The sequence below is a fragment of the Ischnura elegans genome, chromosome 1 (assembly GCF_921293095.1).
Source record: "Ischnura elegans chromosome 1, ioIscEleg1.1, whole genome shotgun sequence".
NCBI classification, from domain to species: Eukaryota; Metazoa; Arthropoda; class Insecta; order Odonata; family Coenagrionidae; genus Ischnura; species Ischnura elegans.
Genome location: NC_060246.1, coordinates 61,675,212 through 61,694,235, shown reverse-complemented (window position 1 = coordinate 61,694,235; position 19,024 = coordinate 61,675,212). Strand labels below are relative to the sequence as shown.

General features: G+C 36.3%; 1 protein-coding gene across 1 annotated transcript in view; it reads right to left on the bottom strand.

The window, feature by feature from the left end:
• The window catches only part of LOC124161747 (programmed cell death 6-interacting protein), a 37,547-nt gene that overhangs the window by 11,423 nt on the left and 7,100 nt on the right, over positions 1-19,024 (bottom strand). The window contains exons 6-13 of the mRNA XM_046538013.1: positions 18,509-18,610; positions 17,995-18,217; positions 12,043-12,166; positions 10,287-10,592; positions 7,626-7,815; positions 4,194-4,397; positions 2,048-2,197; positions 1,200-1,356 (exon numbers count right to left, since the gene is read on the bottom strand). Of these exons, the coding sequence (XP_046393969.1) occupies positions 1,200-1,356; positions 2,048-2,197; positions 4,194-4,397; positions 7,626-7,815; positions 10,287-10,592; positions 12,043-12,166; positions 17,995-18,217; positions 18,509-18,610 (1,456 nt within the window). The remainder of the gene's footprint in view (positions 1-1,199; positions 1,357-2,047; positions 2,198-4,193; positions 4,398-7,625; positions 7,816-10,286; positions 10,593-12,042; positions 12,167-17,994; positions 18,218-18,508; positions 18,611-19,024) is intronic.

Below are 19,024 nucleotides of genomic sequence, written 5' to 3'. Positions count from 1 at the left end.
TGTTAATTCATTAAATCCCCCATTTTGGTCTTTCACTTTAGAGTTTCACATTAGACTCAATTTCAGAATTGATGAGCGCATTTCAGGTGTGCCTTCAGTTAGGAACGGAAAGGACATTTTTGACGGGGTTGTGACAGTGAGTTGCAGTGCTAAAAATAAAATTGAAAATCAAGAAACATTTCTCAGGGCACCATTCACAAGAAGCAGGGTTGAACGCATTAAGTATGTCCACCAACATACTGAGTAGGATTACTTGACCTCAAATTAATATTAAATGATTTATGTAACATGTCTGATGATTCCACAAGTTACTACACAACCATGAGCGTACCCAGAATCAAAACTGGGGGGGGGGGGGGGGGGGGGGCAAAACTAGCTGTGGTCGTTCAAGTTGTAACTTTTTTGCTCAGAAAAGGTTTGATGAAACCAAAATTTTAAGGAAATTATGACAGCAATTTATTAGTTTTTATACTTTTGATTGAAAAAATAATGATTTTTATTTTAGTTCCATGTCTTATACTAGTATAATTTTTCTTCGAGAGGAAAATTTATTCATAACTTTTGTTTTGAACTAAATTTATTTTCGCTTCTAGGGGGGGCAGGTGCCCTCCCCCTTGTCCCCTTCTGGGTATGCCCATGTACACAACACAAATAGGTTTACAACAAAGAGGGGGTCATTTAGCAACAACATAATTCATTGCAAAAGCTAATGAACCACATATACTGAAAGCTTTATCTTAGCAAGAATTCCATAACTTTCCATCGTAAGTTTCATTTTAACATTTCACGCAATGTCAAGACAACATTCAAGCCTCAGCAAGCACTAATTACCATCACATCTATTTAACAACAAGCTTGAATGGAGAGGTAAAATTTAAATTACAACAATTAAGTATTGTTCTTATTTCTTTCTTTACTTATAAGGCAACAGGGTACAGCTGTGTAACGTTTCAGTTCCGTGTAAAATACACCACCAAAGGAAGCACAAAACCATAGGAAAAAAATCACAAAACAAATATTCAAGCAAAAGTTGAAATAAAACAACTCATAAAAAAGCAATGATAACAAAAGGTAAGGCTATAGGGAAGGGGTGGTTCACAAAACGACTACTTGTGAAAGGAAAAATGGGCAAAAACGTCACCGGAACAAAATGTCTCTGACAACATCAAAAATGAGTCCAGTGGCACTTTGGGCAGTACCTGCAGCACTTGCTCCATGATGAGATGGAATTCCTGGAATCTGACCTCCTGTTGTATCACGTCCTGCAGTCTGAGTCAGGTCTTTCAGGAGTTCCTCCTTCTCCGTTTTTCGAGCGAAACAATAGTCTGACACTTTATTTTGAAAACCAACAAGCAGCTGAAAATAATGAGAAAATATTAAGTAACAATTGGTTACATTACAAAGGTGAAATAATTTGTAGCAAAAATGACCATGCCCAAAATGAAATTGTGATGAAACATTTTCAACATGATCAGAGACACAAGAGTACGAACGAAGAAAATTTGCTAAAAGACATTCCAGTTGATTAGCAAATTATAGAAAACGAGAACAAAATATAAACATTTTCAAAATTTTCTTCTTGAGCTCTGCCTCTACTAGAAAGACTGAAAGAAAATTTGAAAGATCTATCATCACTTTAAGAATAATATCAATGACAAAAAAGGGTTTAAGAGTCAACACCACATAAGCTCTACCTTCCGAGGCTTATTGCTATTGCAGAGCTTAATTAACAGCAACTGCATAAGCACAACATAATTTTTTTCTCATGATCAGGCAGCATTAATCTTCAAAGTTACTTTCTTCACAATCATTCATGAACTTTCTTGATGTATAGAACAATAATTTCTGAGACTTATGAAATTAAATTCTTGTTCATATGTTTAACTATCTCATTGTGAACATTATAATATAATTTTTTATAATAAAGCTGCATGGGAAATATGAGCAAATGATGATAGACAAAAATATAGGTAGGTTGCAAGTTAAGGCTATGATAGAAAAATATTGTTCGTTTTAAAGTTATTTTTTATTTCTTAAAAAAACATACCTGGGTCAAATCATTGTAGAACTTGGTTCCCTCTTTCAGATTACTTTCCAGCTCTTTAAAAGCATCAAATGCTGCAGCTAACTGCTTCAAAACTTCTTCGCGTTGACCAGATCCTGATGATCTTTCTTGAGTCAACACTTGATTAACTCGCTAAAAACAAAATCAATAATTTATTAATACAGCTTTTTAGCCATGCACTTGCTAAAACCTAACATAATATCTTCAATTCTAATTAACTGTCAGATAAACATAAGGTTAACTTTTTTTAACCTTACATCACACATCAAAATTGGTAGCAGCCCAACAAGAAGATTAACAATAATGCCAGAGCAGTCATTTTGACCACAGTTGAGATTTCAAATGGTCACGACTACTTTATTTTCTACTGTAAAAGAGTTATTTCCTTTAGTGAATTTTCCAACCTTTAAAAGGATATTATTTTGGAGGAATTACTTCAGAATAGGACCATTAGTTCTACCAAAAAAGCCTAACTGGTCATTTAGACCAGATTCTCATTTTTGAATATTAATAGCTTTATATTCTGCATTAGTTTATCTTTTACAGAGGAAAAGCATTTAAGTTAATAAGTAGACAAGTTATTTCATGGTTTACATCAATAATAGTGCTGTATTCTTATGGCACGATGGATATTATTCTACTAGCTCTCAATGGACAAGGCTTTCTCCTCTTGAGCACTCCCGAAACTGGTTTCTTCTCTGATTCTGTTATTCGGTGCAGTGATTTTATTGTTTAATACCAGTTGTTCTTTTCGTAATTACATTTACTGAAGCAGTGAGACTATTAAATTTGAGTGGTAAAGTAGAGTAGTGAAGCAGCCTAGTCCCTTATCCTGCATTGTGCCTACCACATGAAGGTGAAATGGATAAGTGGTCGCTGACCTATGATAGGGTCTAGGCAGCATGGAATTTTAGCAAATATGTATAAAATATCCATTCTTCCCATAACTTCATTCATAGGTAGCAAAGAACATGATATGTAGTTCAAAATCATTTTTCTAACAAATGAAAAAACATACTAGAGCACCGTATAAGTGTGTGTAAGAGCCGCACACGTGTAAGAGACACACCCTTATTTTAATCATCGAAGCTAAAGAAAAAAAAATTTGCGGCATATTTTTTAATCCTATCATGCAGTGTTGCAGACATATGCCAGGACTTTCGACAATTATCAAAATTTCCTCTTTCAATACTAAAAATTTACATGGTATTTTTTTCAGCTAAATTTACGCTAGCTTTATTTTTCAGCCAGATTTATTTTTTTAAACTGCATATTCACATTGCTATGCCTTTGCCCCTTTGCTTTGAAGGCAGCGGCGTCATATGCAAGATCGGACGTGTTCTTCTCTTGCTCCTTTGCTCGTAGCCTTGTTGCTTGAAAGACGGAGGAAGTGCACTTCTTCCCCTCAACCTCTCCTTCAGCGCTCTTCACTAATAAGCATTTCCGATTTCTTCCATTCACCATTTAGCCCAACGACGTAAACACTCGTTTGATTTTTTTAAACCACAGGTTTTGACACCAATATAATTTTCAGTTGCAATAATCCTCATAACAGGGTCTGAAGATGATTTTTTTTAAATCAGGTCCTTAGCCTAATGGAAATTACTTGGCAAGACAGATGTTGACTATTAACCAGGTATTGTCCTTCAAAACTACGCGTTTCTCTACGTTTGATATGCGATTACTTTTTGCAGTATAAATACCTACTCGTGGCAGTAAATTTAGCGAGCCCTCCAGAGTGAAAAACCCCGTGCAATCTTTTCCATGTTCAACTCCGAGGTACCAACATGACGGCACAATGCTTACAAGTAAGAAAAGCAAACAGGAGCATTTTAAAAAAACCTCACTAAGGGAGAAACTCCTCTGCCTGCCGCTTGTTTTTGGCCGAGGGTTTTAGATGACTGACTCACGCTGAAAACCAAGGCCAATCAGTTCCTCTTGGACATGCAACTGGTGAAGGGGAGGGGGGAAAATAAGAAGTTTGTGTTAGAGACGCACCCCCATTTTCGGCTGCAATTTCTGGGAATAAAGGTGTACCTCTTGCACGCACTTATCCAGTATTCTAATAAATTGAAGGTTACATGTCAACAGTCATTGAGAATGGAAACAGGTCTCACAAATCACTCACCTGAATATTTTCTAGCAAAGTCTCCTGTCGACTGATGCTTTCTTGCACACGCTTTTGTAAAGGACCATAAGTGCGATGCAGTTCTTCTACACCAGGTTCTTTACCCTCGTGGCCTAAGGCACTCAGAAACATATCTTTCATGTCTGTAGATGCAGATTTGAGTTCCCACTCTATGGTATCCCTCTCAGCACGTACAGCCTCAACCTTAAACAGCCAAAACATAAAATAGACAATGAACACATAATGCTATATTTCCCAAAGAGGACATGATGAAGTGGTACCATTTCAGGCAAGTATAATCATGAGGTTTCCACAAACATATTTCGAAATCTATTGTTCTCTGATCAGGATTTCTCAGAGTAGACCAAGGAAAAAACCAAACCTTTCAGTAGAACACAAGATAAAATTTGACAGTTTTCATTCTAGGTAAATTTATATTTGAAAAAAAAACAGAGGACGTAAGTTCACCACAACTGCTAAAACAACAACCAATCACAGGATTACAGTAACACAGCAAATGACCTCTTCAGTTATGATGCAAAGGAAAATTTTGCAGGAAATTAATGTTTTACCAATGGTATATGGAAGTACATTCAAAGTTCCTAGCCCAAAGTTTAAAAAAATGGATATAGAATTATGGCCCAATATAAATTTTTTCACCTAGTATGATGATGATTGTCCTTTCCTCATGAACTAACCCCTATTGGGGAACAGTAGAACCTCAATCATGAATTCCCAAATTTTAAGCTATCCAGCAGATAACACCGATTTTTGAGATTACATTTTTTCCTGGTAATAAACCATGTGCTAACACCATTTCATAATCAGTTTGCCACATTTTGCACCATATTAACTCAAATATCCTAAATTTTCTTCTTCAAAATTCACTAATGTGTGCATAATAAAAGTGTATGAATGAGGTACATTTGTCAACCAACTTACCAAAATCATTCACCCACAATGAAATGATGAAGTACTTCAGGTATTTAATTATATAAGCGGCAATAAAGTAAAAAGCAAAAAATTATGAGATATCCACCATAATCCACACTATGCATGCCACAATAAAGAAGTGAAATACAGTTGAGCAAACCGAATCCAGCACCCTCGGGATTTCAGCCATACCGATTTTGGGATTTTGCCTGATTTCAGGTGGTGTGTTTCAAAACAGTATACATAATTAGAGGGTGTGCGATATTTTTTATGAGTGCATTAAATTAGTTGTACCAAATAAGATGAACATTAAATTAGTATTGTTTAATCATCAAATAATTTATAACAAAGAAAGTGACTGTTTCTAAATTTATACACACAGCCATGCTGTAGAATGGGGTGGCTTATTGAAAAGTTTTGCATGTTTTCACTTATGTGCTGATCAATTTTTTACATAAACTGAAACGAATGATGTCATAAGATAGCTTCAATGTTCCTTTCAAAGATAATGTCTTCAAAAAATTTGTATCTTTAATATGAACAACTATTTAAAGGGAAAATGCTGTCACCCCACCGAGTGGGGTGACATTGTGACATTTTTTTGTTACTAAGTACACTAAAAGAATAATGTCACAATTTCAAAAAATCAAAAATTATCTTTACTTAATTTAAAAGTGATTTATGCTTTGGCAAAGCTACGGCATTTTTGTAAGCGATGAGCTGGGTGCTCCCTTATCTATATTTTTCACCTCAAAGAACTCTCGGTTCTCCTTCTCTTGGGGGCAGGGCATCCTGTAACCTCTTCTCTCTTTTGTTTACCTCTTCTATGCAGATCTTACCAACCACTCCTGGTACTGACTGCAGGCTCTCATCCAAGACAGCCTTTGAAAGCCTTTGAAAGTCTTTGAAAAACTTCCATTTTGTTGTCCGGAAAAATTCCAGTCTTCCTGAATCCTGGAGATTTTTTAACTGTTTTTCTGCAACTTGTCCATCATTTCCTTTAACAGACAAGGCAGTTTGTCTTTTGGATTGGACATGCACCGGGTACCAGACGTAGATTGCTTCCAATCAGACAAAATTGCATGCCAAATCAGTTTTAGAACTCTGAATATGGCGACATCTAGTGGCTGTAATAATTTCTTTATGCCCAACTTCTTTTTATAAGTCTTCATCTTCCTTTTAAGTGTAGCAAAGACAAAAGAAACATGATAAACTTGACCCTAAGACCATGGCGGGGTGACTTTTTGACAAGCTCACGTGTCACAAAGTCACCACACAAAGTGCATGCATTCCAGTTTTTGTTTCATGCGTTCAACAAACATGGCTTGATTTAATCGATATTCTAGAATAATTTGCCCAACATATTCATAAACAAATGTGCATACCTGTTTTAGATGTGTCTTTAACAGAAACATTTTCACGACATAAGTTTCCCTCCTTTTCCGAAAGAGTAAAAAATAGTATTGCTAGACAAAGGCATCGGAAAGAACTACACTTGCTAAGAAGCTCCATCATGCTGCTGCAACATGTTGCAGCACGTCTGACAAATGAAATTCCCAGTACATCTCTCTCATGAGACAAGTGGTCGCGACGCGAGATTGAAAATACAAAAAATAGACCCCTTGTCACAAAGTCACCCCATTCTACGGTATTCAATCAGTAGGAGGTACAGCAAAATAACTGAGAGAAAAGAATGTATATAACACATACACATAAATATATTGCAAAGTATCAAGCCTTGAATACTATTAGTCAAAAAATAAAGTGCATAATATAATTATGATGCATTCAATGACGCTTGAAATTCATTTATATGCAGCGTTTAATATAATTCAAAGGGCTGTCCTCTATCTACGCGCGGTGCCACCTCATCAGTGCTTCCATCTGTACCGTGGCAAATACGGCACATTGATGAGGAGGTTTTCTCGCATTCTTGCAGATTTTTTGCACGGGCCACAACAAAGCCAACAGATTACTTCTATTTCCACTGCTCAATCTTCTACTTCCAATATCCACAACGTGACACATCTCAGCACCTTGGTAATGACACAGTATTCATAGCTGCTACTTCAAGTTTTTGAAAAGAAATCTTTGTTGCACAGTACTTTCTTACAATTCTACTAATCATTTATATTGAGTAAGAAAGAGAAAGCATTTAAAACCTCTCTCGATACACATGTCAGTCTTCCATCTTATTCACAGTGGAGCTTAAGCCTCACCCAGGCCAGTAGTGTCAGCATCACATCGCTGGAGCATGTAGGAGTTTCAGACTCGATAATAAAATATTATAAGAGTAACTATGTGTTCTATTATCAACAGACACAATAGGAAGAATTTTAGCAAGTAAATGCAATTATTCAGAAAAAATTGCTTCCCAAGAATCACACCTTGGAAATATTGGCAGATTATGGGTGTTGCCAGACTTGGGATTTCTGTATTTGGGGTGCTCAACTGTATCACTGAAGAAAGTGCATCATGCAATATCAAATTTAATGATACCTCTTCCATAAGTTTCCTCATTTCAGCAACTGCTCCTTGACTGGCTTGTGGTGTATTTGATGGTCCACCAGTAGGTACTGATTCATTCAATTGGTCCATACTTCTGCTTAGGAGTTCAATGCCAGCCCTGTGCTTTTCAAATTTCTCCCTCACTGATTTGTCAGCTTCAACTGCATTGGATATTATCTTCCTGGAAATGGAAACGAAAACGCCAGTAATAAATTAATGGATAAAAACTAATATACACTCCCATAATTAGAATAAAATGTTAAGCTATTGACTTCAAGTGAGTATTCATATCATTAAGGCCGTTTTACACGGTACACAGAATTGCGCAATCTGACGTACGTGCGAAGGCGCAATCAAAATTGCGTCGTGTAAAGTGGTGAATTGCCAGAACACATGCGAGAATGCGTGGATGCGAGACGGCAAAATAGCTCCTGTTCCAATTTCGTTCATGCATTTGCGCAATTCCACGCCATTTTACAAATTTATGCAGCTCTAACCTGCACAATTCCATGCCCCCTGTAAAACAGCCTTTAGAGGTCCCAGGTGGGTAAAAGGGGAGGCAACTCACAGCCGACATCATTTAAGTAGAAAAATATATGTATACCTAATTGCATAGGAAATTAAGAAAACAATCACAAGATGAAGAAGAAATATTGGATGTTTGTTATATACTAGGATTATCATTATTTAAATGTTCCTTGCACATTGATACTATTAAATAAAGAAAAATGAGTCTGGTAGGAAGAAATAAATCAGGGTGACAACTGTCATCCAACTTTGACTGTCCAACTCTCTCTCTTTCTCTTACATCTGTTAAACTTTCCTGGCCGATAGATGGACCTTTAAAAATTAGAGTGAAAGATGATTAAAAACCAGAGACTGTGAGGGTTAAAAAAACTCAAACCTCATGCCTCAAAGATAAAACAAAAATATTAATTCCTAAATTTAGCGGAAACCTAACAGCACCAAATTCCTGAATTGATACCAGAAATTGACACATGAACAATTGAAGGGACAGAACCTGCCCATCAGTGGGTGCAGCTCCTTGTTAGTGATGCTCAGCATGCCTAAGGGCAGTAGTAGTACAGAATAGGTTAAAAAGCAAAGAAGAGCATTATACAGTGCAACCTCGATAAAACGAGACCCCACGGTGCTCAAATAAACACTTGCTAGAGCAAATTGTCGCTTTACCGGAGGTGGAGCAAATAATAGCCAATGTATCTATTGCGAACAGTATTTCTATCCAATATTTTGATCCGAGAACTCCGAGCACCACGGCCAAAAATTGCAAAAAATGTCAAAAAAATTAAAATAATAGAGCAATAAGAGAGTGGCATAATTAATTTATCTTCCTATTTCCCCTTCAAAACTTTAAAAAAAAATAAAAAAATAAAAACAAAGAGAAGATTACATCTGCCGTGGTGTCGGAGGGCAAACCATCACAGCTGAAGTGCCCAAGGAATGCAGAACACGAGGAATTAGAAGGAGCTTCGTTGGATGGTTTTTCCCACTTCAATACTTGGGAAGTAGTGACAATGTAACTATGCTTAAGGCTAAGGTGGAGTATTTCAGTGATGGACTGAGAATCAGGAACTTCAAGGGCTCGGAAGGTAGGTTATACTAATTTAATGCACGAAAGCATCATCTTCCTTCATAATTGCAGGTGATGCCTGTGGTGTAAACCCGAAGCCATGGAATGCCATGGAAGCCATGCAAGAATGGGCATATTCGTCCCTTGTTTCCACATTTGTAGCCTCTTCGTTTGAAAAACAGAGGGAGCATGCTCTTTCCCCTCTAACTCTCCTTTACATGCTTCTGCTACCATGAAATACTGATAAAAAAAGTCTCCCATATTGTGGAAACATTATTATTTATATAAAGAGAACTCAATGCATGCCATGCGTATGCCTTGTGGCGTGAAACTATCGCTGGAAGTGCAAAATCCACCTAACCACTATTGAAGCATCAGCAAATGATACACATGCCAGTAGTAGATAATTTATCTGAAGATTAAAACCTGTTATCATTTCCAAATGCAAGCATAACCATGTAGATCCTGAGTGTTTACAGATGAGTGTTTTTATAAAATAGCTTGAAGGCTTAGGAACGTGATTTTTAACCAGTAAAAATATTAAAATATGCATGACAATCAAAATAAAATCCCTTAATTGAATTCACCCAAACAAAACTTAATTAATGACTTCATTTCATAGCAAGCAATTAAAAATGCATTTGGATTCCAAAATATTCGAAGATTTGACTACTGAAATCAAGGCTCAGATCCAGATCTGGATTTGAAAAAAATCTTGGAACCGTCCATCCCTAGTTTTTTAAATATCCATTATATATGATATTTCAAGAGAAAAATGCATGGGAAGCAATATAAATAGTATATTCATAAATGCAAAAAGTACCGTATATGTCTGAATATAGTCCCCCCTTTTTTTCCAAAAATGCCCAAGGTAAAAGTAAAGGGGGGGACAATATTCGAACACATTTTTTAAACTTTTTCCGAAACTGAAGCCTAAAAATTAGGGGGAGGGGACTATATTCAGAGGGGGACTATATTCGGAGAAATACGGTAATACTGTGCATTAAGAAACCAATAACTTAAGAAGAAGCACCAAAAAATAAGAAAATTAATATACACACCGGTATTTTTCTGAGTTAGAACGAAATGTTTCCGTGAGTTTTACTGACGGTGTTCTGGACCAGCGATCTCCAAATTGACTCCTAAGTTTACTATCAGATTCATTTTCATCACGAAGCATGCGATCAGCTTCATCAAGGATATCTTGGTTTCGCTGCAGGAGATCTGGTAGGTCTTTGATCATTTTGTCCAACCATTCAATACCATTTGCAGAGCGTACATAATCAGCTTTCTCACATAATGACTGAGGCAGAGCACCACCAGGTGTTTCTTCTATGGCAGCAGGAAGATTCAGAGAAGCCAGAATACTGCAAGAAATGAAAATATTTTTATAGAATGAGCCAAAAATAAGTTAAAATTTCAGCAGAGTCACTATCATATCAACATCACCAAAACATTGCTTTGGAGATAGAAGTCTAACCATCTTTAAATAAGCTACATAATTTTTATTATACTACCTTTGTTTTGAGATTTTTTTATTTGAAAAAATGTTATTCTTACACTATCCATATAATCTGGAATAATACGCTTTCTTAAAATCTGGAATATCAATCATTAAGTTTTTATGGATAAACTACATATAATTTTAAACCTATTTAGAACTTAACCCTTCAGTGGGTGCATTAAATTTTGTTGTGCTGTTGGCGCACAGGCCACACTGGTGACCCAAAGTCCATTTTTTTTATTTCCTTAGGTTTTCAAAATTTTGTAAAACTTTTTTCACAAACGATAAATTTGGACTTTGTTTATTGTTCACTGAACTTTTTGTCACTAGGGAACACATTTATAATTCATATTGGAACAAAGTGCACCCTCTCTCCTGCGAAGGAGGCAAAAAGGCAGGTCACTAGCCGAGGTACCCATAAAAGTAACATAAACGTGCCGAATATTGTTTACACGTCAAAGTAGACAAATATGATACAAAATCTGCTGCACAGCTTTAAGTGATGCTGACAGAAAAATGTTACACAGTCAGGTGAGTGGACCATATATGTGGCTTAGTCACGCCCGCTTCCAATTGAGCACTATTTATTGCAAATCTTGTGCCGATAACTAACAAACAACTATGTGAGGCTTTCGAGGACTAATTATTGTGCAGCTACTGAAAATCACATGTATGTTATGCCATCATAAGAAAAACGACACACAAATGAAACACAGTGGTCCACGCGCCTACTGAAGGGTTAAACAAGAAGCAGCTCTTTCTAACAATTACTTCAGCCTACTTAATGGTATTAAATAAATAATGGACATGAATTGCTGAACATATGATCAGCTTGGATTACTCAATTACAATTCACCACTACAGTTCATGAGCAATTTAGAAGGAATAAACCTCTTCATCTAACACAAAGATCTACTATTGGCTTATAATATAAAAATTAAATTAAAAAAATAATAAAATTGACAACTTGTAAGCCCCAGATGAATAGAGACTGCAAAGAACATAACTCAAAACACATCTAGGAATATTGTAATTCAAAACTATCTATTACCTAAAAAGTAGACTTAGGATTAACTCCTTAGATACTCAGCAGAACAGTAACTTTAATTCCAGTTTGTCTATATAAAGTATATTCTATTGAAATTTGGAACCAAAGTTATTTTAACTTTTCATTAACATCAGTGACCACTCTCCCTCATTAGGATTTACAGATAGCCAAATAATAATTGACATGATAAAAACATTGGAATACATATATTGCATAAGACACTCAACTGGTGAATTACTTAATAGACATTAATAGCATTCCACACCTGTTCAATAGCTGGGTGCTTTCACGCAGTTTCAAAACTTCAGCATTGACTATTTCATTTTTCTTTGCATCATAAGCAGCCATTGCTTGATGAACAGCTACAGGCACTAATGCAGCGAACAAATCTAGATTAAATGGGAAAGAAGATTTTCAATTATTTCAGATAGAGCCTCCAACATATCAGATAATAAAGTCAAAAATTGAAGAGACCAAAAATAATCTAAGCAAAAATATTTATACTTGCACCAGTTTAATAACTTCCAGTATAGCCCTCAACTGACTTAAAGTGAAGAATCTTTCACACAGCTTCAACCCTAATTTAACAATAACCATAGGTAGGCCAACTCTACCATGGCATTTAATTTGGTGATTATGGCAGTCACTAACTCAAGATAGCGAAGAAATCATGTACTCCTACCATGACTGACATTCTATCTTCTCATGGCTAGCAAATGTTAGCTGTACCTAACTGCTATTTAAAAAGGACCAGAATAAAAGCCTGAATAAGAAGCTGACTGTAAAAATGAGCACCTAAATCAGCAACTAGGAAATCTTACATTGACTGATAATGGTCTGCATTGACAAACTAATTTAACTCAATAGGCTTTTAGTAGGGATAGTCGGATCGGATACCTCAGATCCAAATATCAGCGGATATTGCCCTTCATCGGATACATTGGATCCAAAGTCGCAGAAGACATTGGATCTGGATCCGAAATTTTAAATAATAGCTTCAGTGAATGCAACGCCATAAGGGTGGAAAGAGTTCCGATTCTCTCTTCGAATGCGCCATCGCATGCAATTCTTGTCCAACTCATGAACCGTTTTGTTTTAAAGCTCTCGCAGAGGATACGTAGCAGAATTTCAGCCTTGGAAAATAAAGAAGCCAAAATACGACTGGCATACAGTGTGACTCTTCCAATGACATTAAACAATCATCACCATGACAATGGGGGAATCTCAGCGTCGTACGATAATAACCACGTCAAAAGTAACTACGTCGCAGATTTCAGAAAATCAACCTCGGCCATCCATCAGTCCATGCCACTGGTGTTTTTTTTTGTTTCCGAAATCACACCGACCATAAATCATTGTCTTCTAAGGAAAATATCAAATTACACGAGAATAATTGAAGCATGTTTCGTCCCTACTCCATCTCACTAACTGACCTTTTTTGGCCTACCTGCTTCAATTCTCCGTTTCTAGACGACAAATGCTAGGTGAGTGACTTTCTGGGCCCGAAGATGTCTTCATAGCTTCGACAACTAATGACATGCACGAGATTTAAAAAAGAATTAGACCAAACGCGACGCATTCCTGACAATATTTCTGTTTATTTTTCAGCTGTAATTGATTGCCACTAATTTTTCTATTTACATTTAGAGTATACTAATATGCAACATTGTCCAAACAGCACAATTTTCAAAGAAACAAGCACGAGATTAACCCCTCAAACAAGTAGAGACGGATTGAAAATGCCAACTGTATATATCAAGTAGCACGCCCGGCTTCGCTTTGAAGGCAAGGACGTCACTATAGCAAGATCTGACTTGTTTGTCCTTGATTCCCGCATTTGTAGCCTCGTTGCTTGAAATACGGAGGATCATGCTCCTTTCCCTCCACCGCTCCTTCCCCTTCACCTCTCCTTTATGTGCTTCTGCTGCCCACCCCTTCCTCATGCTGAGCGGTTGCGCACCTCTTCACAGGTGACGTTAATGCTATTTTAAATACTGTTATGTTGCTGATTGCACAGTTGCAATATAATTTAATGATATAATGATAAAAATGTCTTTCATTGTGTAGAAACATTTCTGTTGAGATAAGGAGAATTAATGTATGCCATGTGCGTGCACTGAGGTGTGAAATTATCGCGAGAAAGTGCTAAATCCACCTCACCATACTGAAGCATTTTTGGGTGGAACACAAGTTGGTATGCGATGAGAAAGCGACAAAATTCAGGGGAAACATGCGTAAGGTAAATTTGAATTCAGTCGATGGCAGTGGGGTAGCCAGGAATTTCGTTAGGGGGGGTCCAAAACCAGGGGTGAAAATTTTTAAACAACAAGGTACAAAGTAGAGGGTTTCAAACTAATTGTAACACCCTTGATAATCGAAAAAAAAATTCATTTTTCAAGGAATCTATTGTAAATTCATGATTTTTCAATATTTTGTTTCCTTTTATGAAGCAAAGTATGTAATTGTGTTTTTATATTTCGGGGGTTCCGGACCTCCCAGACTAGTCTGGTCAGTGGTTTATCTGAAGATTTTTCCTATTTTCATTTCCAAACCCAAGCGTAAGAGTTAAGGTTCTGCACATGTAAAGATGTTTTTAAAAAACAACTTGAAAGCCTATAAAAATGATTTTTAATTTATAACAATATTAAAATGTGTATGAAAATCTAATACATTCCTTTGATTGTATGCACCCACAATAAACTTGAATAATAGGGAAGTGCACTAGTGTTTCAAATGCACCAAACACATTTTTTAAATTAGAGTTCAGAATAACATAATGTCGTAAAACCACAGTTTAAATCCTAATAGTGAATACTTGATTCGAGATGACCGTCTGAAATATGGAAAAATTCAAAGGCCGCGAAAACGGGTGTCCATGTTGAATATTGGCCGTGACGTCACAAGGCAGTAGCAGAAGGCAGCTTCTACACCGTTTAGTTCTACCACTATTATTGCATAGAAAAATTACAGAATTTGAGGGTATCCGTTTTTTGGTGTCATAAAATATCTTCAGATTATATATGTGGCTGCTTCTCTTTTGAGTAAACGACTTCATCATTGCGTAATGTATTAATATTCATTTACGCGTCAACTTCAAGTTTGGAAAGAGTATACTCTAGTAGTGCTATTCGTACTATAGTATAGCACTACTAGAGTATACTCTTTCCAAACTTGAAGTTGACACGTAAATGAATATTAATATATTACGCAATGATGAAGTCGTTTACTCAAAAGAGAAGCAGCCACATATATAATCTGAAGATATTTTATGACACCAAAAAACGGATACCCTCAAATTCTGTAATTTTTCTATGCAATAATAGTGGTAGAACTAAACGGTGTAGAAGCTGCCTTCTGCTACTGCCTTGAATCTTTAATAAATGCATGATGGCATTTATTTTTCGCTGGGTATATTTTGGCACAATGCCGTTTATCATGCCAAAACTTTTTTTGTAAGAACCGAGTCAAACTAATAAACCTATTTCAGACGTTTGCTGCAAGACTTATTCGTTGCGTATGTATTCACGCCGGCCGGAACGTTCGCCCTTCGCTACTAGAATCATGGGATGTTAGCCTTATTTCCGAGCTGGCTGGTTGTTGCAATGGTTCGCTGTCCAGGATGGGTTAAAGAAAAGATAATCTTGGTTGGGGGAAGGAAAATTCCAACGATTTATAAATGGTATACCAAACTTTGATGTATTTATGGTTACTGAATTTTTGAATAAGGAGGACAGGTTCAACGCTCCACAGAAATGCGAGACGTTAAGGCTAACAAGGGGAGACCGCGTACCTTGCTGCATCTTTTTCAATTAGGGCGTTAGTTAGGCTGTAATTAATTAATTTTCATGCGTTACTTTGTACAAGTTATATATATAAATTCAAAATATCCTCCATTTCTCAACGGGTGGGTTGGGGTATTGGTAGAGTGCACGAGTCAAAGGAAAGATGATAACCGAAGGACCGTGGTTCAAGTCTACGTTATGGCATTATTTTTTGTTGCCTTCATTGTGATCATACGGCGTTTAGTTTATCATTAATTATAATTGCAGCAATCATTGACATGAGACAATTTTTTTATCGTCATTATGGCGTTTAGGTATTTTAGCAGTGTCATTACAAACGCCGAGATACGATGACTACAAGGGTTGGTGTGCGTTAAAATGTTAATTTTTTCTTTGCTTATACTGATCAACTTCCACATTAAAAATGAAAACCACTCTTGCAAGAGCACATACCATTAAAGGCTCGCGGCAAGCAACAATATGCGTACAGGCATAATTAATAAGAACACAAAGCGAATATAAAATGCCATATATCTCGAACACTAGTAATTCACATTACTCCAAAGGGAGTTAAATACTTACTCAGTACATACCTCAGTACCTTGTACTCAGTACCTACCAGTTTACCTCAGTAGCAGTGCTAAAAGAACCATTCTGAAATATAATTTCAACTAACAAATAGGATGAAATAAAAGTTGATAACCCTGAACCGGGCGCGCTGGCGTATAAAATACGTCAATCTTTGAAAACCAAGGATTTCGACATTGTACGTACATTCTGGGCTATAATGGTCTCGTGTATTCTTACAATGTCCTTTGACAGCCTATATTGCGAGTTTTCAAAGTTCGAGGTATTGTAGCTAATTTTTTAGATCAGCAAGATGAACCCGTCACCAGTGGAGTACAAATTACGCCGCGCGACCTGCCGTGTACCTTTATATCTGTATCACCTATAAATGTACTAATTTCAACAAATAAAGATTAACTTTAACAAAAATCGTTTGTTATCATATATGCACATATCATGGGCAAAGTACGCATTTTTCCCGGTCGTGTAAAAAAACAGTCGCGCCATAATTCTTTAACCAAACTACTTTCAGTTTATAAATTACGTAGGTCTACGCGGAAGATGCTATATTTTGACTCAACACACTTTCTGATGTGACTGAGGTACTTATTAAGTAAATTATTATAATATAAATATCAATTTGATCTTACAATACCTTAAATGATCTTCAAAACAGAATATCATCGATAGGTAAGAGTCAGGAGCAGCCTTGAACCATTTATTCCTTATAGCTTGTGCTTAAGGCACGGGAATGAATATCTTCTCCAGGCTTTTGTTTCGACGTCGAGATGAAATTTGGAACAAAAAAACATTTATAATACTATTTTGAATTCATGTTTTCGGTACTAGGCGACATTTTTAGGAAGCAAACTCCACCGATTCCCGGAAACTCTCGCCGCGCTAAAGAAGGCGACGGAATACAGCGATACTCCACTGGTGACTACTGCCTTGTGACGTCACATCTCAATCAAGATGGAGGCACTGTGTTTCAGCGCAACATGAAATTTTCCGACTTTCAAAACGTTTTAAAGTGCATACCCCAGATGCAGAAAATAAAAGTGACTATACTAATGTTTCTTTTTTAGGCTAAACTTTCAAATTCAGCAATAAAAAAAAATTAGTGCACTTCCCTATTACTTCGTTTAATAGCAGAAATTTGAAAATGCTTTTAGATCCGAAAATATCCAATCTGAAAGATCCGGCTCCGAAAATCAAGGATCCGATCCGAATCCGAAAATAATCCTGGATCCGTCCATCCCTAACTTTTAGCAAACAAATAACAAGTTAAGTAGACTCCAATAGTTCCCACCCCTTTGCCTCCATCTCAAGCCACTAATTCAACTAATAGAGCTGATAAGACAACACTCAACAAAAAAACTCCCGCACCAAAATTTCATTCTCCCTTTTTTACCTCACCCTTTAACCATGACCCTATTTGTTGTCCTACACAAAATTATCGGCACATGTGTTTTTCCCAATAGAGTTAAATAAATCGAAAAACTACATAACAGTTTGACATAGCAGACTGCTTTAATTTTTTATCAATCTACCACCATAGCCCTCGGCTATTTTTTGGCCAACAGAAATTTGGCATATTTTTATCATTATTTGGAAATCTTAACAATCCATTTAAGGGACACCTTGAGATTTAAAAAAAAATTAAGACTGCACAAAACTGGCTGTTAGACCCCTTATTAGATAACTAAGAGATAACTGATGTAATGATGAACAGACAAGCACATAATTTCTTTAAAAAAAATAGATTAATCACAGTGACTCAATTGGCAAGAACAGACAATAAACAATGATGATAAGTGATGGTCATTCCAAAAATCTGCAATACATACAAACCAAAATACACAAATTACCTGTGAAACTGGTACTAAATCTATCTGGTAGAGGAGTGGCTTTGGCAGGGCAAAACTTCCCAATAGGGGGCAAAGATTTTGGATCAGGTATCCTATCATGATAAATGAAGTCATTGTTCTTCTTTGCTTCTGCTAAATTTAGCTTTGCTTTATTTACATAGTCTTGCAAGAGAGGATTTCTAATAGTACTCTGCTGGGCAGTTTTCATTGCTGACAAGGAAACCTGAAACAGAAGACAATTTATGCATTAATTTCATTCAGTTTCCCGATTTTTTCCATCAATATTTATCATATTAACAACAGAAAATAAAGGACAGGTTTAAATATGGCGATTTGAATAAAGGCATGATAACAGCAAAATCATTTCATCTCTCAATGAATAAATTTAGGACAGGATAAAAAAAGACTTTCAGGAATAGTTCAGCAACAATATACCATACTTATGCTCATCCCTCATTAATATCAAGATGAAATATTCAAAATAATATTGTCACAATAGTCTTTAATAACAAACCTCTAAGCGTGCTATTTCCTCTCCGACCTCCTTGGCATCCCGGCAAACTAAGCTCTTATGATAATCAGCAATTCCTTGATACAGTCCTTGTTTTGTGCATACCTGAGAGGTTGAAAAATAATTGATAAATCTCAACACTTATTATAGTTATTTCAATGAGGAGTAGGGTGGACATCAAGAGGCTTATCCATTTCGATGAAAATGTTTAGACCTTGAGTCATCCTTGAAAAAGGGGCCATAAATTAACTTGTCTCATTACCACCAACCTCCCATATACCTGAACATACTGTGAAGCCCCTATATAATGACATTGGGGTGGCCCGAAGTTTTATTCATTATATATAGACCTGCAGTTGTGAGCTTTGAACAGAGCTTAATGCAGTAATATGAGAGCAATTATTTTATAACCTCATACAAGAAGGGAAAAAATATTTGAAAGCTTCTAGAAAAGGAGTAACAATTCAAATCAATGGAGAAAACTGCCATATTTTTCCATTGCAGAGCCTCTTACCTCTA